Raw genomic sequence first — 26,595 nt, 5'->3', positions numbered from 1 at the left:
CTAGCTCTGAAGTGGGTCTCTTGTAGACAGCATATATATGGGTCTTGTTTTTGTATCCATTCAGCAAGCCTGTGTCTTTTGGTTGGAGCATTTAATCCATTCACATTTAAGGTAATTATCAATATGTATGTTCCTATTACGATTTTCTTAACTGTTGTGGGTTTGTTTTTGTAGGTCCTTTTCTTCTCTTGTGTTTCCCACTTAGAGAAGTTCCTTTAGCATTTGTTGTAGAGCTGGTTTGGTGGTGCTGAATTCTCTCAGCTTTTGCTTGTCTGTAAAGCTTTTGATTTCTCCATCGAATCTGAATGAAATCCTTGCTGGGTAGAGTAATCTTTGTTGTAGGTTCTTCCCTTTCATCACTTTAAGTATATCATGCCACTCCCTTCTGGCTTGTAGAGTTTCTGCTGAGTAATCAGCTGTTAACCTTATGGGAGTTCCCTTGTATGTTATTTGTCATTTTTCCCTTGTTGCTTTCAATAATTTTTCTTTGTCTTTAATTTTTGCCAATTTGATTACTATGTGTCTCAGCGTGTTTCTCCTTGGGTTCATCCTGTATGGGACTCTGTACTTCCTGGACTTGGGTGGCTATTTCCTTTCCCATGTTAGGGAAGTTTTCGACTATAATCTCTTCAAATATTTTCTCGGGTCCTTTCTCTCTCTCTCTTCTCCTTTTGGGACCCCTATAATGTGAATGTTGTTGCGTTTCATGTTGTCCCAGAGGTCTCTTAGGCTGTCTTCATTTATTTTCATTCTTTTTTCTTTATTCTGCTCTGCAGCAGTGAATTCCACCATTCTGTCTTCTAGGTCACTTATCCATTCTTCTGCCTCAGTTATTCTGCTATTCCTCCTAGTGTAGTTTTCATTTCAGTTATTGTGTTGTTCATCTCTGTTTGTTTGTTCTTTAATTCTTCTAGGTCTTTGTTAAACATTTCTTACATCTTCTCGATCTTTGCCTCCATTCTTTTTCCAAGGTCCTGGATCACCTTCACTACCATTATTCTGAATTCTTTTTCTGGAAGGTTGCCTATCTTCACTTCATTTCGCTGTTTTTCTGGGGTTTTATCTTGTTCCTTCATCTGGTACATAGCCCTCTGCCTTTTCATCTTGTCTATCTTTCTGTGAATGTGTTTTTGTTCCACAGGCTGCAGGATTGTAGTTCTTGCTTCTGCTGTCTGCCCTGTGGTGGATGAGGCTATCTAAGAGGCTTGTGCAAGTTACCTGATGGGAGGAACTGGTGGTGGGTAGAGCTGGCTGTTGCTTTGGTGGGCAGAGCTAAGTAAAACTTTAATCCACTTGTCTGCTGATGGGTGGGGCTGGGTTCCCTCCCTGTTGGTTTTTTGGCCTGAGACAACCCAACACTGGAGCCTACCTGGGCTCTTTGGTGGGGCTAATGGTGGAATCTGGGAGGGCTCATGCCAAGGAGTACTTCCCAGAACTTCTGCTGCCAGTGTCCTTGTCCTCACGGTGACACACAGCCATACCCTGCCTCTGCAGGAGACCCTCCAACACTAGCAGGTAGGTCTGGTTCAGTCTCCTATGGGGTCACTGCTCCTTCCCCTGGGTCCCGATGCACACACTACTTTGTGTGTGCCCTCCAAGAGTGGAGTCTCTGTTTCCCCCAGTCCTGTTGAAATCTTGCAATCAAATCCCGCTAGCCTTCAAAGTCTGATTCTCTAGGAATTCCTCCTCCCATTGCCAGGCCCCGAGGTTGGGAAGCCTGACGTGGGGCTCAGAACCTTCACTCCAGTGGGTGGACTTCTGTGGTATAAGTGTTCTCCAGTTTGTGAGTCACCCACCCAGCAGTTATGGGATTTGATTTTATTGTGATTGCGCCCCTCCTACTGGTGTCTCATTGTGGCTACTCCTTTGTCTTTGGATGTGGGGTATCCTTTTTGCTGAGTTCCAGTGTCTTCCTGTCGATGATTGTTCAGCAGTTAGTTGTAATTCTGGTGTTGCTACAAGAGGGAGTGAGAGCACGTCCTTTTACTCTGCCATCTTGAACCCAGTGTATGATCCTTTTAATGTGCTGTTGGATTAAGCTTGCTTGTATTTTGTCAAGGATTTTTGCACCTATGTTCATCAGTGATATTGGCCTGTAATTTTCTTTTTTTGTGGTAAGTTTCATCTCAGTTTTGTAAAAAAGTAATAGAGCAAATATTTCACCCCTGATCTTCTGGACCCCAGAACACTTAAAAATCTATTTAAGGACAAGTTTCCAGAATATGGGAAATGAAATCCGGGCAAAACAAGCTGGTAGTAAACAAACTGCAAACGTGAAGACAAGCATCGAGTGCCATGTACTATGCCACACACTGAGGCCAAACAGATGCACACATCAAGGCCCAATCTATCTCAGAAGCCCTCAGTGGACACACAACACTGTGTGAAGACCCTCTAAGATGCTATATCAGAGCCAACTAGGAAGGAGGAACTTAGGACCCTGCCCGGCAGAGAACATGGAAATGCCTGAGAGGAACCAGCAGAGCCAATGCTGACCAGTGGTGGTGACTGGATAGAAAAGCACCCACTCAAATCCACTTAACATTCAGGGATGTCCCCTGTGTGCCAGGCACTGTCCTAGCATGGAGAGTTCATTTAAAAGTTGTGGGCCCTAATAGGGACATGAAAAGAAGCTCAGCATTGCTAATTATTAGAGAAATGCAAATCAAAACTACAATGAGGTACCAACTTACACCAGTCAGAATGGCCATCATCAGAAAGTGTACAAACAATAAATGCTGGAGAGGGTGTGGAGAAAAGGGAACCCTCCTCCACTGTTGGTGGGAATGTAAATTGGTGCAGCCACTATGGAGAACAGTATGGAGGTTCCTTAAAAAACTAAAAATTACCGTATGATCCTGCAATCCCACACCTGGGCATATATCCGGAAAAGACAAAAGCTCTATTTCAAACATGCACCCCAGTGTTCATTGCAGCAGTATGTACAGTAGCTAAGACATGGAAGCAACCTAAATGTCTATCACCAGATGAATGGATAAGGAAGATGTGGTACATATATACAATGGATTATTTCTCAGCCATAAAAAGAATGAAATAATGCCATTTGCAGCAACATGAATGGACCTAGAGATTATCATACTAAGCAAAATAAGTCAGAAAGAGAAAGACAAATACCATATATCATTTATATGTGGAATCTAAAATACAACACAAATGAACATATCTACAAAACAGAAACAGACATAGAGAACAGACTTGTGGTTGCCAAGGGGAGGGGTGGGGGAGGAAAGGGTTGGGAGTTTGGGATTAGCAGATGCTATAATACACAGGATAGGTAAACAACAAGGTCCTACCATATAGCACAGGGAACTACATTCAATATCTTGTGATAAACCATAATGGAAAAGAATATGAAAAGGAATATATATATGTATAACTGAATCACTTTGCTGTACAGCAGAAATTAACACAACATTGTAAATCAACTATACTTCAACAAAAATTTTTTAAAAAGAATGAAATAATGCCATTTGCAGCAACATGGGTGGACCTAGAGATTATCATACTAAGCTGAAGTAAACCAGACAAAGAAAGACATATATCACATGATATCACTTATATGTGGAATCTAAAAAACTATACAAATGAACATACATAAGTTCATTAATACAAAACAGAAATATACTCACAGACATAGAGAACAAACTTATGGCCACCAAAGGGGGAACGGGGGAAGGATAAATTAGGAGTTTGGGATTAACAGGCACAACTACTAGATAAAATAGATAAACAGCAAGGACCTACTGTTGTACAGGGAACTATATTCAATATCTTGTAATAACCTATAATGGAAAAGAATCTGATAAGAATATATATTCTTTATATATATATATATATATATATAAAAATAACTGAGTCACTTTGCTGTACACCTGAAACTAACACAACATTGTAAATAAACTTTACTTCAATTAAAAAAAAAAGACAAATAAGAAAATTTTTAAAATAAAGCTGTGGGCCTTGCCTTCATGGGACTCACAATAAAGAAGATAAAACCAGCCAAGTATCATGGAAACCTGTTTACAGTTGGCTAAGGATTTGAACTTTGTTCCTGACGTTTTAAAGTAGGAGAGTGACACAAAATTTTCAGTAATTTAGAAAGAAGTGAGAACTTGATGGGAGAAGAGAATGAAAGGAGATCCATTATAAAGTCATCTAGAGCATCACTGGAATTCCTATCAAAATTCCAATGGCATTTTTACAGAAATAGAAAAAACAATCCTAAAATTTGTATGGAATCACAAAAGACCTTGAATAGCCAAAGCAACCCTGAAAAGAACTAAGCTGGAGGTATCACACTCCCTGACTTCAGGTTATACAACAAAGCTACAGTAATAAAAACAGTTTGGTACTGACATGAATATAGACACACTAACCAATGGAACAGAATAAAAAGCCCAGAAATAAACCCTAGCATAAAAGGTCAACTAATATTTAACACAAGAGCCAAAAGCATCCAATGGGGAAAGATAGTCTCTTTAACAAATAGCTCTGGGAAAACTGAAGAAACACATGGAGAAAAATGAAATTGAACCCCTATCTTATACCACTCACAAAAATTAACTTGAAATGGATCTAAAACTCCTAGAAGAAACTGTAGGGAAGACACTGAAACTCCTCAACACTGGTCTTGGCAATGACTTTGGACATGACACCAAAAGCACAAACAAAAACACAAAAAACAAAAGGGACTACATTAAACTAAAACACTTCTGTTCAGCAGAAGAAACACTCAACAAAATGAAAAGGCAGTCTACTGAATGGAAGAAAATATTTGCAAACCATATATCAGATAAGGGATTAATATCTAAAACATACAAGGAACTCATATAACTCAACAGCAAAAAAACCAAATAATCCAATTAAAAAATGGGCAGAGGAACTGAACAGATCATTTTCCAAAGAAGACACAGAGATAGCCAACAGGTACATGAAAAGTACTCAATCATCATGAATCAACAGGGAAATGCAAACCAAAACCACACAGAGGTATCACCTCACACCTGTTAGAATGGCTAACATCAAAAAGACAAGTGTCGGTGTGGAAAAAATGTGAACCCTGTGCACTGTTGGTAGGAATGTAAATTGGTACAGCCACTACGGAGAACAGCAAAAAATTAAAAATAGAGCTGCCAATTCTACTTCTGGGTGTATATGCAAAGGAAGTGGAAACAAGATCTCAAAGAGGTATCTGCAATCTTATGGTTCATTGTAGCATCATTCACAATAGCCAAGACATGGAAACAACCTGTCTGTCAATGGATGAATGGATAAAGACGATCTGGTACATATATACACAATGGAATTTTATTCAGTCCTGAGAAAGAGGGAAATCCTGCCATTTGCAACAACATAGATGGACTTTGAGGGCATTATGCTAAGCGAAATAAGACAGAGAAAGATAAATCGTTATGATCTCACTTACATGTGGAATCTAAAACACAGAACTCTTAGAAAAAGAGGGTAGGACTTCCCTGGTGGCACAGTGGTTAAGAATCCACCTGCCGGGCTTCCCTGGTGGTGCAGTGGTTGGGAGTCCACCTGCCGATGCAGGGGACACGGGTTCAAGCCCTGGTCCAGGAAGATCCCACATGCCGCGGAACAACTAAGCCTGTGCGCCACAACTACTGAGCCTGTGCTCTACAGCCCACGAGCTACAACTACTGAGCCTGAGTGCCACAACTACTGAAGCCCGTGCGCCTAGAGCCCGTGCTCCGCAAGGAGAAGCCCGTGCATCGCAATGAAGAGCAGCCCCGCTCGCCACAGCTAGAGAAAGCCCGTGTGCAGCAACGAAGACCCAATGCAGCCATAAATAAATAAATAAATAAATAAATAAATTTATTAAAAAGAAAAAGAGGGTAGAATGGTGGTTACCAGGGACTGGGGCAGGGGGCATGGAATGAGGAGACGTGTTAAGGAGTACAAACTTCCAGTTATAAGATAAATAAGTAGTTCTGGGGCTCGAATGTACAGCATGGTGATTATAGTTAATAATACTTTATTATATACTTTAAAGTTACTAAAAGAGTACATCTTAAATGTTCTCATCACCTAAAAAATGTAATTATGTGATGTGATGTAGGTGTTAGCTAACGCTATTGTGGTAATCATTTTGTAACATATAAGTGTATCAAATCATCACGTTATATACCTTAAACCTATACAATGTTATATGCCAATTATAGCTCAGTAACACTGGGCGGGGGGAGTTTATACAGTGCTTCAGATGAGCATTGACAGAGGTATGGACTCAGGTGGAGGCAGTGGGAACAGAGAGGAGAGGAATGGCTAGGGGATTAAGTGACATAAATTCATGTAAGGGACGTAAAACTGCCTAGCCTATATTAAGTGCTCAATGAATGTCACCTGTTGTTACTTTTATACTGAGCTTCAGTACTCTAAAAGCAGAGTGACTTTACTTTTTAATTTTTAGGACCCTTCCCCTCACTATCAGCAGAGAAGAGAGGTGAAAGGAATCCAAACCAGCAGGTCTGAGTGACAAAACAGGGCTTGTCTCTGTATTTTCTGTCAATGCAAAAACACTTTCAAAATATGTAGTGAATAAATAAACGTATAAAGGAACAAACGAGCAAGTAAGTACAAGAACAGCAAGGACCTCTGACTACCAACCTCTGAAAAACCAGGAAATGGTTCATCAGCTGATCTACAAAACAGCTGGAGAAAGAGCTCAAAGGAAGACAGGGTTGATTCACACCTGCCACACCTGCGTAAGAAGTTGAATCAAGAACTAAAGCTTCCCAGGGAAAACCCACTGTACTAGGAACCAAGTTTTTCATCTCCCTTTTATCCCACAACCATTTTTCTTCAATCTGACGACTCTGTAATTAGAACCGAAGCCCTTTTGCTGTTGCTTTACCTTCCAAGTGGATTTTGTCTTTTTGCAGTTGCAGAGGATTTCTGCCAGGACTCCCACCACGTAGGGCAGTAAGGACTCCTGCTTGTTGATATGAAGCCAAGGCTGGAAAAGTGCCCATTTCCCTGTGCTTCGTCCCCATTCACAGCCCAGCAACCTTCCCCACCTACACTGGTCTCTCTGAGATTAAAAACTCCCCAAGAATGCCAGGTAAGAAAAACATACATCTTGGCCAGTTAAGAACTAATCCTCTTTGTGTAGTATTTCCTGTCCAATCTCCCTATATACTAGAAAAGAGAGTGTTTCTTCTATAACACAATTATATGCATTACTGAAATTTCTCATGTTTCACAAAAGTCAATAGAAGAGTTTCTGGGAAAAATTAATTTGGCTCATTCCACTCAAAACTTACAGAACTTCAAAACACTATCAAAAATAATAATTAATAATCTAGAGAGTTAATCTGGCCACCTAGGCAGGTGACTCAGCAGAGCTAGTGGCTAACACAGCAGATATATTAAAAATACAGAAAAACAATAGGGAGAAAATATGGCAATGCTTTAATAAGAGTAATATTGGCAGGTGCTGAGGGCACAGGAAGAGGCATAACCTGCCCTGAACCAAGAGCCATACAAGGCTGACTGCACCTGCCTGGGGAGGGGCCAGGCTGGGTGACCCTTGTGATCACTGTCGTGTCTCTCTCTCTCTCTCTCTCTCTCTCTCTCACAGTCACAGCAGCTGAGCTAAGTACTTTGTCCTGTCCTGCTCAAGTTCAAAATTCTTTCCCACCACCTTTTGCTCCCTTTGCCTAGGAAGATTTGTATAAACCAGCATAACTCTGGCCTTGTTCAGACATTTTACCCTTTGTGACCAATCATGTACAAGCTAACATGCCTCACAGAACAGAGCACCCAGAATTCCATGCTGTCCTCAGAGCAGCTGGTCTGGGCAGGGAGAGCATCCTTAGGGAGGTCGCCTGCTCATTGTGGGGTGGAGGCCTCGTGAGGCTGGGCATGCCCCATCCCATAACCAGTCCTGTGACCTATGAAAGAAATAATTCCCAGAGAAAGATGTGCCCACAGAATCAAACCAACAGATAAGTGCAAATACTTACATATAATAGGTTGGATAGAGTCCTTCAAAATACCAGCAATGCTTTTTGGCCTCTGTGCACTGGAAATAGAAGGAAGAAAAGCTTTGTCAGTGAAAAGTAGTTTGCATATTGTTGAGAAGATCCCATGAAAAGAAACAAGGAAGGATGAGTGAATGCAGCTTAAAGCGTGAGAAGCAGGGGTTGGGGGGACGATGAACTAGAGGGAGATCCATCCCCAACATGACTTGTTATTTCTTCAAATTTTTTAAAAGAGAAGAAAACATAGGAAAACATCTATTTCCCTATAATTTTTCTAGCTTTTCATAGCTCTAAATACAAGGGGTGGGGGGACTTCCCTGGTGGTCCAGTGGCTAAGATTCTGTGCTCCCAATGCACGGGGCCCGGGTTCAATTCCTGGTCGGGGAACTAGATCCCACATGCCGCAAGTAAGAGTTCGCACGCCGCAACTAAAGACCCAGCAGGCTGCAACGAAGATCCGGTGTGCCACAGCTAAGACCCAGCCCAGCCAAATAAATAAATAACTAAATGGGGATGAATAATTCATTAAAAATGCAGATTAAAAACAATCCATTCTTAAAAATTCACATGGTATGATACTTCAAATATCTAAAGAATGATAGAAGTAAATTATTAGAAAGATTTCACCCAATTTTGGGTTTTGAAAGACATTTCCCAGAGTCTTAACATTTCTAGACCTTTATATTTCAGAATACAGCTGACCCTCGAACAATGCAGACATTCGGAGCACCCACTGTCCACACAGTTGAAAATTCGCGTAGAACTTTGGTCAGAACCCTCTGTCCCCACAGATCGTGTAGTGCTGTCGTATTTACCACGGAAAACAATTCAGGTATAAGTGGATCCACGCAGTTCAAACCTACATTGTTCAAGGGTCCACTGTCTTCCAAAAGCCATATTCAAGTCGTTGATTCCCCAGTGGGCACCCATGTCTGCCAGACTCTGTGAGGCAGAACTGACCTGACGCATCCGCGGGGGCCCTGCCCTTGATCATTCCCAGGGAGGAGAAAGACGGAAGAGGGGGACAAGGAGAGACTACCCTGTGTTTTCCAAGGAAGTGGATGCTGAACTTTCTGGAGGGGAGGGCAGGGCAGAGCAGGTGCGATGCCACCCTGGAGGCTTCAGTATCTCAAACACCTGACAAGTAAGAGGAAGCCAGTGGCACCAACTGCAAGTGAGCGCTCCAAGCAGAAACTCTCTGACCTAGCTGAGCAAGGCTCTTCTAAAATTAATCCACTCATGCCATCACTTTAAAAATACACGACTTCCTACCTCCATGATCCATTTTCATCGGTCCCTACCAGCAGGAAAAGGCACAGTGAAAACAAAGCTTTCTTTGGGCAAGGCAGGGACGAACTGTCTTGTCCAGCGCCTACCCCTGCGGGAGTATGGTGATGTCCTCCTGCCTCAGTCTGCCTGACAGCTGTAGAAGTTCAGAAACAGACCCCAAATCTATTGCAGAATGCCAAGGGAGAGGTGAGTTCAAATGTTATGTGTTGGACTTCCCTGGTGGCACAGTGGTTAAGAATCCGCCTGCCAATGCAGGGGACACGGGTTCGAGCCCTGGTCCGAGCCCTGGTCCGGGAAGATCCCACATGCCGCGGAGCAACTAAGCCCGTGCGCCACAACTACTGAGCCTGCGCTCTAGAGCCCGTGAGCCACAACTACTGAAGCCTGCATGCCTAGAGCCCGTGCTCTGCAACAAGAGAAGCCATGACAATGAGAAGCCTGTGCACCAAAACAAAGAGTAGACCCCACTCGCTGCAACTAGAGAAAGCCCGCACGCAGCAACGAAGACCCAACACAGCCAAATAAATAAATAAATATATTAAAAAATTGTTATGTGTTATGCTGGCTAAATTAGATGAGTTATGAAAAGAGCATGAAACGTGGGATTTTAAAAAAATATATATGCTTTAAGACACTCAGAAGCACATTCAGGCAACCTGAAGTGACCCAGTTTTATTAATGGAAAATGAGTTTAATTTAGACTAGGTTAGCTCTTGTCCAGTTCAAGAAATGAAGTTCAGACAGCTGAAGAAATCAATTTATTTTGGCAAGGAAAAGCAATTTCAGGTCTCTGCCCTAAATTACAACTCATTTCACTAGAGCCTTCTACGATAAACTGAGAAACTGGGTCTTATTTCCAGGTGGCATTTCCAATGTCTCTTCTTCTTTCTCCATCACCACTAGAGACAGACACACTTTCTTGGAATTTGACACTCAAGTTCCACACAGTCAAGAAATGGTGCCCCTGATGCCAGTCCCGAAGCTCAGGACACCAGAGCCCAAGTCCAAAACCCCTCCCTTGGACTTCCCTGGTGGCGCAGTGATTAAGAATCCGCCTGCCAATGCAGGGGACACGGGTTCTGAGCCCTGGTCCGGGAAGATCCCACATGCCGTGGAGCAACTAAGCCCATGCACCACAACTACTGAGCCTGCGCTCTAGAGCCTGCAAGCCACAACTACTGAGCCCACGCACCTGGAGCCCATTGCGCTGCAACTACTGAGCCCGCATGCCACAACTACTGAGCCCACGTGCCTAGTGCCCGTGCTCTGCAACAAGAGAAGCCACCGCAGTGAGAAGCCCGCGCACTGCAAGGAAGACAACGCAGCCAAAAATAAATAAATAAAATTTAAAAAAAAACAAAACCTCCCTCCCTGCTGCCCTGGCCACCCCGAAAGGCATCTCAATGGAGACCCAGGGCAACGGGCCCAGATTTTTTTTAAAATCCACTCTCCCCGGCCCAAAGAGATTCCCTAAGTGCCATCACGGATCTCCTACACAGGCCACCCCTTTGCCAGAAGTGACCACATGGAGGGAGCTGGGATTAACGCGCACACGAAACTTACAAGAACACCCTCTTCTCCTGGGCCCTCAGATGCCAAGGTCACTAGCTCCACCCACTCGCGCTCAGACCTCCCACAGTCTCTTCCCAGCGTTTGCTGGGGTATCCAGTAACTCCACTGGTGCTTGTTTGTTACTCTTTCTCAGTTCTTTGCTGATAACCTTTCACCATTTTTCACTAAGCCACTCAAGTAAGACCAATTTTTAAAGTATGAACCCCGTTTGTTCCTTTATTAGAGATTCTCTTAAGAAAATGTTGCGGCCATATTTCCTGAGAAGAGAAAAATCCCTTTTAAACTGAGCTGCCTAGAAGTTAAGTTCTTGAAATTTGCTAATATCCAGGCAACGTCTTCATTACTTTTGGACGCTGGACTTTTTACAACAGCTTTCCTGTAAGGAATGTCGATACCGTAGCAACACGTATATATGGTACCTCACAAAAGTTAACACATTATTATACCATTTTAGATCTGGAGAATAGGAAGAACGCAAGTCGCATTTCATGAATCAACTGAAGAACAGTGAATGAGGACTGGGGAGCTCTGATCCTTTCCATTGCTGAGTCTCTCCTCCAGTAAACGCTGGTTAACTGCACACCAGTGTCAAAGTCAGTTTGCACAGCATCCGAGAGGCCTCGTGCTAAAAATGGAGATTAGGTTCCACAGGTAGGAAGTGCAGAGGGAGATTCCTGCTGGAAACCACCCAGGATGAAGAGCCAGTTCCTGCCAAGTGAAAGTCCACCAGCAGAGCCACAGTTAGCCTACCGATTGCAATTTCCAAATCAGCATAAACACCAGGATTCAGCGGAGCCAGACAGCTGGAACTTTGCAAATGTGGTCAAAATGGGAGTTTGTAAAGGATGAGTGAGGCGGGGCTTTCCAGAATACTGCCCAACAATGCTGGGCTGTCAGAGGCAACACCACAGGCAGGCAGATGGCAGCATGGGCAAAAGCAGACAGAAGCACTGTGCCAGGTTCCACGGCACAGGGGCCCGGATGAATCCACCCCATAGAGGAAGGATGGATTAAAGCCTAGAAAACTGGGTTCCAATCCTGACTGCCACTCACCAGCCATGTCGCCAGTTAGTCCGGATCTCAGCTTCCTTACTTCTAAAACAGGACAGATCGGTGCTTTGTGACCACCTAGAGGGGTGGGACAGGGCGGGTGGGAAGGAGACGCAAGAGGGAGGAGATATGGGGATATATGTATATGTACAGCTGATTCACTTTGTTATAAAGCAGAAACTAACACACCACTGTAAAGCAATTATACTCCAATAAAGATGTTATAAAAAAATAAAAAATAAATAAAACAGGACAGACTCTCCTCCCTGCTGAATGTATAAGACGGCTTTATGAAGTAACTGAGACCACACATATCTAAATGCCAGACCGGGGTACAGCTGACTAAATGCCACAGCCACCGTTAGCAACTCTATCCCGAAATGCGCACCCTGAAGCCAGCTTTCTCAATTCTCTAGAACAAATGACTTCCAAGGCTCATTTTTCCCGTGACCATCTATCATTTAAGCAGAAACCATGCTTCCGAACCTCTTGAGAACAAAGATTCTAAATATGTAATACCTTACATTTTGGAAAACTCTGTGGTATGCAGTTTTCCAAAATCTCCCTAAAAACAATAAGCCCCTCTCCAAAAAGACTTTGAAAAGTAAATAAGGGGGAAAAAAATCAATTTCAGGGTTTTACGTCTACCCCTAAAAGTAGCTCTATGCATTCTGCAAAGATACTACCGTGATTTCTCAAAAACTGACCATCTACTGAAACAGAAAATACACTTGTTAGGAGAGGGCAGGTCGGCTACTTTCTGTCACTGACTGGGCGCCCACAATAGCCAAGATGCTCTACCACGTTCTGGGCAAACGGCAAGCCTTCAAAGAGCTCATGATGTGTCTAGTGGAAGCACTGATAGCACAACCATCTATTTCCTGAAGAGAGTGTAAAGAGTAGCGACATGCAATTTATAAACTATTAACAAAGCAGAATCTGTGGAATTGTGAGAGAACATCTAGTGTCAGGAGAAATCCAAGTGAGGGAATGTAAGCTTTAAACTGGAAAGGCTTGTAAGACATCTGTACTCAGGAAAGAATCCCAGTGGTCTGTTATTGAAGGACTAGGATATCTATAAATGTAGTTAAGCCCTCCTAAATATAGTTATCCATAGTTAGCCAAGATCTAAATAAGCCCCAAAGAACAAATCCTTGCTAATCCCAAATAATAATCCTCATGTTGACATAAATTATTCTACATCTATCTCTACTGCCTATAGGAAGAACCAGGATGCCACCGTTTAATAAAATAGTACATCCTTTTTCTATTCCAAGTTCAAAGAATAGCTGTACCACAATTCTGATCGACTCTGAGAGAAGTGAATCCACCTGTGACTTTGGGACACGTGGTAGTCAAGAGCAAAGTCGAAGGGATTCAAAGCACTGAGGATTTTATCTAAATCCTACCCCTCTTCCTTCTTTAAATGAATAGCAAACTGGCAAACAAGGGCTTCACTAACAGAACTAATCCCACCCACACCTGGAAAGTAAGGATCCTTATTTTACTTATTGTGGTAATAACTTTAGCCAGTCTGTCCGTGGGCCAATAAGCCCACAATCTGCTTTGCCCCAAGAGAAATCAGCCCGACGACTCTCTCCGCGCTGTGCTGGGACAAGGTGCTGTTTTCACATTCGTCAAAAGCTGAACTCAGATGCGCCTTGAGATCCGGCTGCGTTCAGTTCAGCCCAGTTAGCATGGGCTCCACACTCTGCAGTCTGAAAGAGGGAGCCTCCCGGACGCTGGCGGGTTTTGTGCTCAGGACCAGGGACAGAGGCACGAGGCGTGGAGAGGCCTTGAAGTCTGATCAAGAATTTATGGAGGGAGTGACAGTTAATTATCTCAAGGTCTCTGAATTTCAAATAATAAATAGGAATGATCATGCTTTAAATTCCTGTACTGGAATTTAAATCAATTCCCTAAGTGTTCATTACTTAATCCTTGGGCTTCTGGACATTCATTTTTTTCAGGAGCACATTTCCAAGGAACCTTGGTTTTTTTGTGTTTGTTTTGTTGTTGCTGCTGTTTTTAGAAATAAGAGTATGAGGCTGCTCATAAACATCATTTATTAAAGGGAAAAAAAGCAGAGAAACTCAAGAAAACAGAAATAAATAATCTTCCAATGTCTTACAGAAGAAACCACATCATATATGGCCAGCAAATAACCAACAGAGATGTAGCACTATCTACTAACATCCTGAAGATCTTAGAGTCATGGAGACTATAAGACATAAGTAGTCCCAGCTGCATAGCCCTGAGAAAATTCTGTGAACTCCCATAACTTACTCTAAATAAAGTCTCTTTGCTTTATCTGCTTTGGTTTTTCATAACAGAATGGTAGGAGAGCAGATTTCCTCAAGTTCAATTAGATCACCAAAATTAAAAGGAAAATAGAGGAAAGCATTCAAATAGAATAAGATTAATGCCCTTAAACAATAAAGAGCTTATATAATCCAATAAGAAAGGATAAAAATCCCAATAGGAAAAAATAAAAGTGATAGAAATGAGAATTCTTCAAAGAAGAAACACAAAAGGTCAATAAACCTATTTCAAAAGATGCAGTTCATTAGTAATCAAATAAATGTAAATTATAATAGTATGGATTTATATATCAAATTATTTAATGAAAAAGAAAAAGACCTAGTATCTACAGTTGATAAGGGCATGAAGGAAAATACACATCACATGATACTGTTGGAAGTATAATGTCTCAGGAGGACAATTTTTCAATATATGTCAAAGAACCTTTGAAATGTACATAACTTAAACAGGGTTATTAACATTTATCCCTTGTCCATCATTGGATGAATGGATAAAGAAGATGTGGCACATATATACAATGGAATATTACTCAGCCATAAAAAGAAACGAAATTGAGCTATTTGTAATGAGGTGGATAGACCTAGAGTCTGTCATACAGAGTGAAGTAAGTCAGAAAGAGAAAGACAAATACCGTATGCTAACACATATATATGGAATTTAAGAAAAAAATGTCATGAAGAACGTAGGGGTAAGACAGGAATAAAGACACAGACCTACTAGAGAAGGGACTTGAGGATATGGGGAGGGGGAAGGGTAAGCTGTGACAAAGCAAGAGAGAAGCATGGACATATATACACTACCAAACGTAAGGTAGATAGCTAGTGGGAAGCAGCCGCATAGCACAGGGAGATCAGCTCGGTGCTTTGTGACCGCCTGGAGGGGTGGGATAGGGAGGGTGGGAGGGAGGGAGACGCAAGCGGGAAGAGATATGGGAATATATGTATATATATAACTGATTCATTTTGTTGTGAAGCTGAAACTAACATACCATTGTAAAGCAATTATACTCCAATAAAGATGTTAAAAAATAAAAAAAATAAAAAAAATTAAAAAAAAGCAGATCATTTGCGGTCCAATACAGAATTCGAGAGTGGATATAAAGAGATATTGAAATTAAGGAAATATAATTGGTTGACAAAAGTAAACATTATCCAGGTAGGAATTAAATAAGAAGTAACAGATAAGCAAAGTTTGTTAAAAAGAATATACAAGGCCAGAGGGGGTTACTGAAACAAATACTCACGTAGTCAGTAATTAAAACCATATTTATGAAAATTTTAACATCATGGAAAATGCTCATTTTATGCAGTCAGTCTTAAACACATTACATATACTTGATTTTAACAATATAAAAATAAATATTAATGTATATTCATAGGAAAAAGAATGGGACTATATATAAGCTTAACTTTATAGTGTTATTTTTGGACAGTGTGATTTCTTTTGGGTTACTTTACAAATATCTCTCTGTTGAGTCTTAAGTTCCTCTAACAATAATCAGAAGCTGTTGTGGTAACAACAGGCACATAACCCTAAATTAGTGCAAAAGACAGGATCCCCTGAAGCACTCAAAACAGGCATGCAGCGCTCCTGTTCACCTGAACACAAGAGTTCTGAAAACCACGTTATTCTGTTAACATAATTATCAATAGAAAGCGTAATTTACGAGACTGTCATGTCATCCAAGTTCTAGCTCAACGTGAGGTTTAATTTATACACCACTGCGTTGGAAAAGCCACACTCCTCCTGTGCTTCCCTCACACACAATGACCACACTCACAACATATCTGACGCCCGATGTGCGTGGGCTTCCCCCTCACCAAGCAATGCTCCGACACCAGCCGGGGGTCCTACAATTCAACTCCATCTGACACTACCTGGAGACAGCGTCAGAGCCCACAGGTCAAGGGCTCAGTCCTCCATGACTGCCCTACTCCCCTCCCCTCTCAGACGTCAATCGCAAGTCCAGGTTGTCACCTGTGCTTCTGACCAACCAGCTATAGATTGGAGGTTCCTACGACCCTCTCCTTGGGTTCCGTTAATTTGCTAGAGCAGCTCACAGAACTCATGGAAACATTTTACTCACTAGATCACTGGTTTATTGTAACTCAGGAGCAGCCAGATGGAAGCAACGCATAGGGCAAGGTCTGGGGGAAGGGCAGGGCACAGTCTCCATGCTCTCTGTGTACCGCTCTTCCCGAATCTCCACGTGGTCACCCTGGAAGCCTGTGAACCCCATCCTTTTGGGTTTTTATGGGGGCTTCATTACACAGGCATGATGAAATCATTGGCCATTGGTAAACAGATTCAATCTCCCGCTCTTGTCCGTTCCTCTGGAGATCTGGGGGTGGACTGAAAGTTCCAATCCTCTAATCACATGGCTGGTTCCCCTGGAAGCAGCCCCCATCCTTAGACTACCTACGGGCTTTCCAAAAGTCACTCCCTTAACCTAACAACAGACACCTTTACAGGGGTATACATTTCTCACTATAAGTCACAAAATCACAACCATAAAAGTCACTCATTTTCTTTCTTTTCTTTCTTTTGGGGGGGCTCGAGCTGCACAGCTTGTGGGATCTTAGTTCCCTGACCAGGGATTGAACCCAGGCCCTCGGCAGTGAAAGCATGGAGTCCTAGCCACTGGACCGCCAGGGAGTTCCTAAAAGTCACCCATTTTCAATGCACAGCTTGCTGAGTTTTAGAAATTTACGCAGCTGTGCATTCAACACCACAATCAAGTTTTAGAACATTTCCATCCCCCGTAGAAGTTCTCTCATTTCCTTCTGCAGTCAAGTCCAGCTCCCACTGCAGCCCAGGCAACACTAACCAATTCTCCATCTCTATAGCTCTGCCTTTTCTACAAGGTTCAATTAAATAAGAATCATACAACTTATAGTCTTTTATGTCCGCATATGTCCATCAACCTTGCATTTATCAGCAGTTCACTCCTTTTCAGTGCTAAATAGTATTCTCTTGAATGGATACACCACAATTTGTTTATCCATTCATTTGGGTTGTTTCCTCGTTTTGGCTACTATGAATAAGGCTGCTATGAACATTTACATGCAGGTCTTTGTGTGGACCTGTGTCTTCATTCCTTGGGTAGATACCTGGGAGTGGAATTGTTAGGTCAGGTGGCAACTCTACATTTAACTTTTTGAGGAACCTCCTGTTTTCCAAGCAGCCGCACTATTTTACATTCCCACCAGCAATGTATGAGGTTCCAGTTTCTCCACATTAATCATCTGGTATTGTACTGGTATCCCACCGTGGTTTTAACCGGCATTTCCCTAATAACGAGGTAGAGCATCTTTTCACACCGGCTCAACTGTAAGGTAGCAGCCACCATTTATGGAGAACCTATTATCCTCCAGGGGCTTTTCATATGAAATCTCATGCAACAGCCTAACAACCCTGGGAATTAGGCAGCTTATGTACTTACAGATGGGTAAACTAAGTATGGGAGAGGTGAATTAACTTGGCCAAGGTTAACACAAGAAGCAAGCAGAAAGTTGGGTTTGAATGAGGTCAGTCGGTTTCTAACGTCTGTGCACGTTCTCTGGCAGTATATAGATGCTGCCGTTTCCTGTGCCACGACAATGCATAATCTCATTCTTTGGGATGTCTGACACATCTCTCACAAGGAGTCAGAATGAGGTTTATTTTAGGCATCATTTCACTGTCTAGAAGAAAACTAAAATGACAATTGAAACCACATGGAAGAGCCCACCTCCATCTCCTTTTACGGGTTATCAGGGATTATACCTCAGCTATCTCAACTACCAATTACTGCACCTCTGAGAGCAAAATCAAAACAAAGGTACTCAGAATGGCTGACCTGCCATGAACAACCACAAACCAAGGGGGCCCAAAGCCCGTCTTAGAGGCAAACCACAAAACAACCCCTCGTGCCCTTAGAAGAGAGTTCTTAGCTACTAAAAATATTCAGAGGTGCAACTTTGGGGCACAAAACAACATGAAATGAATGCATGGGCTGCGGCCCAAAGGGTTTATGTGACAAATTTTCCAAATGCCCCAAAACATAATTCATTCAGAAACTGATGACTAGGAGATTTAATTAGAATGATCTGAAAGCAGTGATAACAGATGGAAATAGCAGTGCCACTGTTATCTGCTGGCAACAAACGAATATAATCAACCTTGGTTATGGGCTCAATTCCAACAGAAGCACTACAGAAAGACCAGACCTTCAATACCCTAAAGGCCTAATCCAGGAAAGGCACCCCTTTCAACGGCACTGCCCGGAGCTCAAGAGCTGCAACGTGAAGAGGCCAACAGAGCAGCTCTGCAACCGCGGGCCGGGGGGCAGAGGACACGCTGCTTTAATGACCTCATGGGGAGTGAGTGAGAATGTGAGAAAGATACATTGTTTCCAACCACATCACACAGTCCCCCCAAGTGGGATAACAGATATATACTGGGCCTAAGTCTTTACCGGCAGACCCAAAACTTAACCACCAGACAGAGGAGAAAATAGCAACTTCTCAGCTTGTGTGGAGAGGAATGCCTAGAAAGACTGATTAGTAACAGCAGCAGCTTTGAGAGCAAAAGTGCCAAAGAGTAGGTAAGGATTCCCTAACTTAGGTTGTGTACTGCCCTCCCTCCCTATTCGATTTATGTTTTGGAAGGAATGTGTGTCGGATTGTGTGACGACAGATAGGTTTCTAAAAGTCTGGATTCTAACTGTAAAAAGGACAAGAGAGTGACAAGAGCTGAGGTTTGACGTGGCTCCCCGTGGTCAGAGGCGATGTGACCTACCCCTCACCCTGGGGCAGGAACCTGCAGCCCTTTGCTTGTGCCCCGCAAGTCCCGTCCTGCAGCTTCGACTTACCAGGGGCACCCCCGTGCCGACTCCACAGCAGCCGCCAGTCCTCCTTCAGGTCTCAGCTTAAACATGAAGTTCCTCCTAGATCTGAATCTACCCGGGAGGACTCTGCTGAACTGACCACCCCGGTGCCGTCTGAGCCCCATGCGTACATCTCCTGGACTCTCGTCTCTCCAGGAAATGCACAGCGAGCGCAGTGCTTGGCGTTACCTGCTGTCACCACCCTTGCCCCCCCTAAACGGGAGGGCAGGGACTCATCGGCATGACCTCACACTTGGCCCTTGCAGGTACACGGTGCACAATATCTGAGTTTAAAAAGTGAAAGGAAATATGCCCTGAAACAGTCCAGGGCACGTAGTCTGAATGACCTGCTGGCCCACATCTGACAGCGGCTACACTCAACTGATCTCATGGGGCCATCACCCTCTTGATGCTCTGTTTTGGGTGCCGTCTCACCTTTTCTCCTACTGAGGAAGTGGGCTGGGGTGGGCTGGGGGAAAACACCCACAGGGAGGAGGACAGCAGAACTCGGGTCAAAAAGGAAAGCAAATCTTTAAGTATCGTAGACAGCCATGGCTCTCCGCCCAATGCAGCACATTTCTGGAAGAATGTCAGCAAACTTTTTATAGCTCTGTCTCCTAGCTTGTCAGCTATCATTTCTAATAGCTGTCACTGTGTCCTGCTTTTAAAAATCTGTGACGGAGATTGTTTTGTACGGCTGTTTTTGTTTTTTTTTTTTTCCTTAAGGGAACGGAGGATGGAGAGAGAAGAGGAAGACCATCTGGTGGTAAAAAAGCAAATGCAAGCAGATGACAAATTCCACTGGTGGACTCAGCTTCAATTCTCATGCAGTTTTCTCCTGTGCAGTCCTGGCAAGGACAAGGTCCTGCAACAGTTACCTGCAGCACGTGCCGATTCTACTCCCAGGGCGGGCAGCTGTTTGGGAAGCTGGGGCTGCCCACAGCCTCACGCCACATCTCTGCATCCGTCTGTCATTCAGAGCCCGATGTTCAGTATTGCCCCCAACTGGCTTTCTGCTTCTGAGTTTGCTCTGCAGTTTCCCCAAGTCTGACCTCAAGTCCCCCACGTGTCTCCGTTGTGGCCCTCTTGCGGGTGTCCTGAGCACAACACGTGCCAGAATGCAATGCAGTTCTCTACTGAGCCGGGGACCTCTCTCCACCTGCCGCCTGGCACCTTGACCCCGTGCCTGCTGGAACCTCACGCTGGCATCCCAGCAGAGAGCCTCCACCACCTCTGGCCCCTCGGGCTCCTAGCTGGGAGCAGCAGCGCCGCCCAAGACGGCATTCCAGCCCGCCAGGGCCAGCTCCTCCCCACGCACCTGGTCAGTGAGGCTGGTCCGGGGCCGGGAGATGAAGAGCGAGCGCGTGTGGGCTTGCCCGTGGTAAAGGAGGGGATGCGGAAGACGAGGAGAGGCAGGTGGAGACCAGTGGGGACAGGAGAGCCCAGGGCCGCTCCTGCATCCTCAACAGCCCGCATGACCTCCTGCACCCCGGGAGGCCAGGCTCGGGGCGCTGCTGGCACTGCACCTGCCTCCCTCCCTTCTCACGAGACTTTGCAAGGCTCAGGTGGCTACACAGGGCTCTGCAGAGGACAGCCCAGAGGGAAGAGAGCAAGCACACCCACTCCTTGCTTGCGGTTCTCCGGTGGATCCCCACTCATTGCACGTTTCTCTCTTTTCTTCTTTCCTGGAGGTCACAAAACCCCTCCTTCTGAATATAATTTGAGCCTAGACAGGACTGCATACATACGGAACAAGCAAAAGTGGTGGGGCTCAGAGAGCCTGGCCTGTACCGGTTTCCCCAGAAACCCTGAAAATGCCTCACTGACAGATTAAAATCCAGACAACCAGGGAAGGTCCTGGCCACGGCCCCCAGCCCGCTAGAGCTCCAGTCTCTGCCACTCCACGGCCACCTTCCATCCCCTGCCATCCACCGCCTCTAGAGGGCGAGCTCCTGAAGACAAGTCTAGGTCTTCTTTATCTCCACCTGCAATGCTCTTCCCTGGAGCTCCCATGGTTTGGGGCCCGGCTCAGTGTCGCGTGGATGAAAATTTCCTGAACTTTCAGAAAAGGAGATGTTAGTTTTCTCCTTGGGGCTCTAAATTTTACTAAAATCATTAGCACAAAACGTTTCATTTGCATTATCTTATTTGGTCCTAAAAGTGTTGTATGAATGGGCAGGCTGCTGAGGCTGGAGGCATGCTTAGCGTGGGGTGGGCCGTCCCATGCTGTGGTGGCGGGGGGGACCGTCCCTCTTACATCAGGGAGCGTGTGGCACCCACCTGGCAGCTGGTATGAGGCTGTCTCCAAGTGCCTGTGTGCTGTCCCCGTGAGGCCCACTCTTTCACACTCCTGCCCACCCACTGCTGGGGTGCTCTCTTCCCACAGACCAGGCGCCTCGGGAGTTTAGGGGTCCTGTCACATCCGCCCAGTGACCGCCAGTGTCTGGCCCAGGGCAGGGGTTCAGGAAACGCTTTTGTGGAAATGCTCACGTATCCTCCTCCTCTAGTGCCTGCTCAAAAGTTTTAATTTGAGGGCTTCCCTGGTGGCGCAGTGGTTGAGAGTCCACCTGCCGATGCAGGTGACACGGGTTCGTGCCCCGGTCCGGGAAGATCCCACATGCCGCGGAGTGGCTGGGCCCGTGAGCCATGGCCACTGAGCCTGCACGTCCGGAGCCTGTGCTCCGCAGCGGGAGATGCCACAGCAGTGAGAGGCCCGTGTACCGGAAAAAACAAAACAAAACAAAACAAAAAACACCAAAGGCAAATGTATTGAAAGAAAAAATAGATAAATAAACGGGACTACAGCAAAATTTAAAACTGTTATGCTGGGACTTCCCTGGTGGTGCAGTGGTTGAGAGTCCGCCTGCCAATGCAGGGGACATGGGTTCAGTCTCTGGTCCGGGAAGATTCCACATGCCGCGGAGCAACTAAGCCCGTGCGCCACAACTACTGAGCCTGTGCTCTAGAGCCCACAAGCCACAACTACTGAGCCTGTGAGCCACAACTACTGAAGCCCGCGTGCCTAGAACCCATGCTCCACAACAAGAGAAGCCACTGCAATGAGAAGCCCGCGCACCGCAACAAAGAGTAGCCCCCACTCGCCTCAACTAGAGAAAGCCCGTGCACGGCAACGAAGACACAACGCAGCCAAAAAAAACAAAAAAAACAACAACAAAAAAAACCTGTTATGCTGCAAACGACACCATCAAGAAAGTAAAAAGGCAACCCATAGAATGGGAGAAAATATTTGCCAGTCCTACAGCTGATAAGCAACTTCTATAAAGAAGTCTTAAAACTCATCAATAAAAAGACAACCCATGAAAAAGGGACAAAGGAATGACTGTGGTAATACGTTTGCAAAACTCTGTGAATGTTAAAAAACCACTGACTTGCACAACTCTGTGGATGTTAAAAGCCACTGACTTGTACAACTCTGTGAGTGTTAAAAACCACTGACTTGCACAACTCTGAATGTTAAAAACCACTGACTTGCACAACTCTGTGAATGTTAAAAACCACTGACTTGTACAACTCTGTGAGTGTTAAAAACCACTGACTTGCACAACTCTGAATGTTAAAAACCACTGACTTGTTCACTTTAAATGGTGAATTGCATGTATGTGGATTATAACTCAATAAAATTGTTCTTCTTTAAATGGGCAATTATTTGAATAGATATTTCTCCAAGGAAGAAATACAGATGGCCATTAAGCACATAAAAAGATGCTCAACATCATTAGTCATTAAGAAAATGCAAGTCAAAATCACAATGAGACACCACACTCACTAGGATGACTATGATAAAAAAGACACAATTAAAAGTGTTGACAAGGATGTGAGAAACTGGAGCCCTCGTACATTGATTCTGAGAATATAAAATGGTGCAGCCGCTTTGAAAAACGTTCTGGCTGGTTTTCAAAAGGCTAAACAGTTAGCATATGACCCAGCAATTTCATGCCCAGGTATGCACTCAACAGAGATTAAAACATACATCCACATAAAAACTTGTACACAAATGCCCAGAGCAGCATTATGCATTAAAAAAAAAGTGGAAACAACTCAAAAAGTACATCCATGGATGAATAAATACTTTGGCCTATTCCTGGGCAATAAAAAAGGAATGAAGTACTAATACGTGCTATAATAGGGAAGAAGCCAGTCACAGAAGACCACATATTGTACGCTCCATTTACATAACATGTCCGTAACGAGTAAATTTAGAGAGACAGAAAGTAGATCAACAGTTGCTTAGGGCTGGGCACGGGGTGGGGCAGAATGGGGAGTGACTGCTAATGCACATGGGGTTTCTTTCAGGAGGTAAAAAATATTCTAAAATTAGATCATGGTGATGGTTGCATAACCCTGTGAATATACTAGAATATATTGAACTGTACAATTTAAGCGGGCAAAGCATACGGTATGTGAATTATATCTCAATTCAACTGCTTTAAAATAATATAAGAGCACCCAGCATGTATTCGTTTGTGTTCATTTCTAAGATACATTTTTTTAAAATGACAGCTGAGCAAAATGGAAACAAGAGGAAAATATCAATATGATGAAACTGGAATGAACTACATACACGAAAGAACACAACGTTGGTGATCTGGGGCAGTATGGCTGGTGGATGAAGGAGGTGGGCACCCAGCTTCCAGAGGCCAAGGCAGACAGAAACGTGATCAGCCAGAACATCCCGAGATCCATCAGATGGGAGAAAATTCAGAGGATCAGTCATCTTTCTGATATCGGAATGCTCTTCCCAAGGAGAACACAGTGTGACTGGCATGAAAGAGAGTTCAGGGTTCCAGGGAGGGCCTCCCCAGAGGGGAACGGCAACTGACAATGTCATCTGATGTTAAACTCTGGAAAACGCTGTTGAGGATTTCTACAGAGCCTGGTGGAGAACTTGGGAGCTCAGCCACGCATTCTAAATAAACTAAGTTAATGAAAACATGAGGCCTCTTGGAACTCAAGGTAAAACAAAAAAGTTGTCCAATAAAAGAGGTAAAATGTTAGTATTCTACATGGCTCAACAGTCAGCAAAGTTTAAACGGTCATAATAATGAGGATCTGGGTAGGGATTTAGCCAAATATTGTACACAAACTGTGTCGTACGTGTATTGCTATAACCGAATACACTGAGAGGACAGAGGGAGAGAGACTGAATAGATAATGTCCAACACCGCTGAGTCTACAGCTAGAAGTATATGTGTATTATTTTTAAATCTGGAGGCAAATATTAAATGAACCAGCTAAAAAAGTTGAACGTCGTTGCCTTTCAGAAGCAGACCACCATAGCAGAGGCATAAGGGGGCTACTCTTCTTAGTTTTAAGCTCTGGCACTATTCAGCGTTTCCACTGATATGCATATGTCACTTTCTTAAAAATAAAAAATAATAGGGCTTCCCTGGTGGCGCAGTGGTTGGGAGTCCGCCTGCCGATGCAGGGGACACGGGTTCGTGCCCCGGTCCGGGAAGATCCCACGTGCCGTGGAGCAGCTGGGCCCGTGAGCCATGGCCGCTGAGCCTGCGCGTCCGGAGCCTGTGCTCCGCAACGGGAGAGGCCCCAACAGTGAGAGGCCCACGTACCGCAAAAAAAAAAAAAAAAACAAAACGAAAAAAAAATAATAATAAAATAAAAATAAACCAGCTACATACAGCAAACATCATTTATAGTCAGTAGAAGCTGTGAACATGGCTTCTAGCAAAGAAGGTACCGGGTGAGACCAGGTGAGGAGCCCCTGGTGCTGTGGTGGAAGAGCTCGCCCACCCGCCGGCACCTGGCCGGGGCCTCCCGCCAGCCCCAACGCGGCCGACGCGCATGGGTGCGGTCCACACTGTGTCCTTTCCTGCTCCCACCTTCTGGCCAGGTGGGCATAGCTGACTTTACCCAGAGAGAAATGCAGGTATGATGACACCCTGGTGTGACTGGAAAAATAAAACAGACATGACTGCAGCTGGAGTCCCAGCTTGTGGGCCGCGCCGGTTACACGTCCAACAGAGCTCGGGGTGGCTGTGCCCCTATTCTGCTTCCAAGGCCCCTGAGAAGCCCCCCACGTGGGTTTGTGTTAGCTGTACCCCTTCCCAGGAGTGCCCCAGGTTGAGAATGGTTACACAGAGAGAACCTGGAAAGAAAAGGGAAAGGGAGGCAGGAAGCTAGGGTAACACTGAACTAAGCCTAAATTCAACATGGAATCCTGCAACAGGAAAAGACACAAGTGGGAAAACTAGTGAAATTCAAATAAAGCCAGAAGTTTAATTAATCGTAACATTATCAATGTAGGTTTGTTTTTTTTAAGCAAATATAGTGTGGCAATAGCGGATGTTAAATTAGCAGAAAATGGGTAAGAGGTATACAGGAACTCTACATTAGCTTTGCAACTTTGCTATAAATCTAAACTCTTTTCAAAGTTAAAAGCTGACTAAAAATATACATATTGTGCCAAAAACAAATAGACAACAACAACGTCCACAAAACCTCAACTAAGGTTCCTGGCTTTCAAGCGCAAAGAGCAGAGGCAGGCGGGATGGGGAAGGACTGGTCGGGGTGACCGTCCCTCAAGCCTCGCCCTGAGGCTTCATCCTGAGTGTGAGGGGAAGCCTCTGGGACATGGGCTGGTGGGCAGGCCTCGGGGTACAGATGAGTGAACCCGCACCTGAGCACAGAAGTGAGCTTGGCGAGTCAGCTCTCCTGACCCACAGGACGCCAAGTGTCCAGCGTGGCAGAACTGGGCCCTTCATAATCCCTGTGACCTGGATTTCAGCAGCCCCAGGTCAGTGGTAAGGACATGGGGGCAGCTGGCACGGCTCTAGGAAGCAGAGCGGGATGTTGGTGCGCTAGATATTTGTCCAATCCTCTCAGCTCATGCCTGCTAACATTCCTGTCAAACCCTGCCCCCCTCTCTGAGGCTGGGGAACAAGACACAAGAGACCCCAGGGATTTCACAAATAGAATCCCGCAGGAGGATGGTCACCCCGTCCCCCGGAGGCCCGAAGAGGACGAGGGGCACCCAAGTGACCTCTGAGGCTCCTCCCAACTGTCATGCCACGTGGAGTACTGAGGCGGGGCATGTTGGCTAAGCTTATAGTGAAGTCCTGTTCTGTGACATTTAAGTGCAGGGATCCGTAACTTATACTTAGGTCTCTGCAAACCAATAAATCCTGCCAGCTTCTTGGGAGTTACAGAACCATTTAATTCGAGAAACAGCAGGAAAATTCCTTTACAGAGACCTCTGAACACCCAGAACTAAATGCACCAATCATGCAAGCCCTTACCGGAAGCTGAGCTCGGAACGGTCATCTCCAGCTAGCCACCCACGGATGCGTTTTCTTTGGCCCACAGCAGTTTTAAGATAAGGAAACTTTACAGAAAAAGCTAGATGTTCAGCTTTTTGGGACAAATCCAAGGCCCTGTCGACAATCACCTAGACCTTGAGTGGTACCTACCGTCTCCCTCCCCCTGCCCCCC

General features: G+C 44.6%; 1 protein-coding gene across 1 annotated transcript in view; it reads right to left on the bottom strand.

The window, feature by feature from the left end:
• The window catches only part of VOPP1 (VOPP1 WW domain binding protein), an 87,164-nt gene that overhangs the window by 33,261 nt on the left and 27,308 nt on the right, over positions 1–26,595 (bottom strand). Inside the window, exon 2 of the mRNA XM_033411279.2 lies at positions 8,010–8,068. Within this exon, the coding sequence (XP_033267170.1) occupies positions 8,010–8,068 (59 nt within the window). The remainder of the gene's footprint in view (positions 1–8,009; positions 8,069–26,595) is intronic.

Source organism: Orcinus orca, chromosome 9, assembly GCF_937001465.1.
Source record: "Orcinus orca chromosome 9, mOrcOrc1.1, whole genome shotgun sequence".
Classification (NCBI taxonomy): domain Eukaryota; kingdom Metazoa; phylum Chordata; class Mammalia; order Artiodactyla; family Delphinidae; genus Orcinus; species Orcinus orca.
This window is presented reverse-complemented; position numbering and strand designations above follow the sequence as displayed.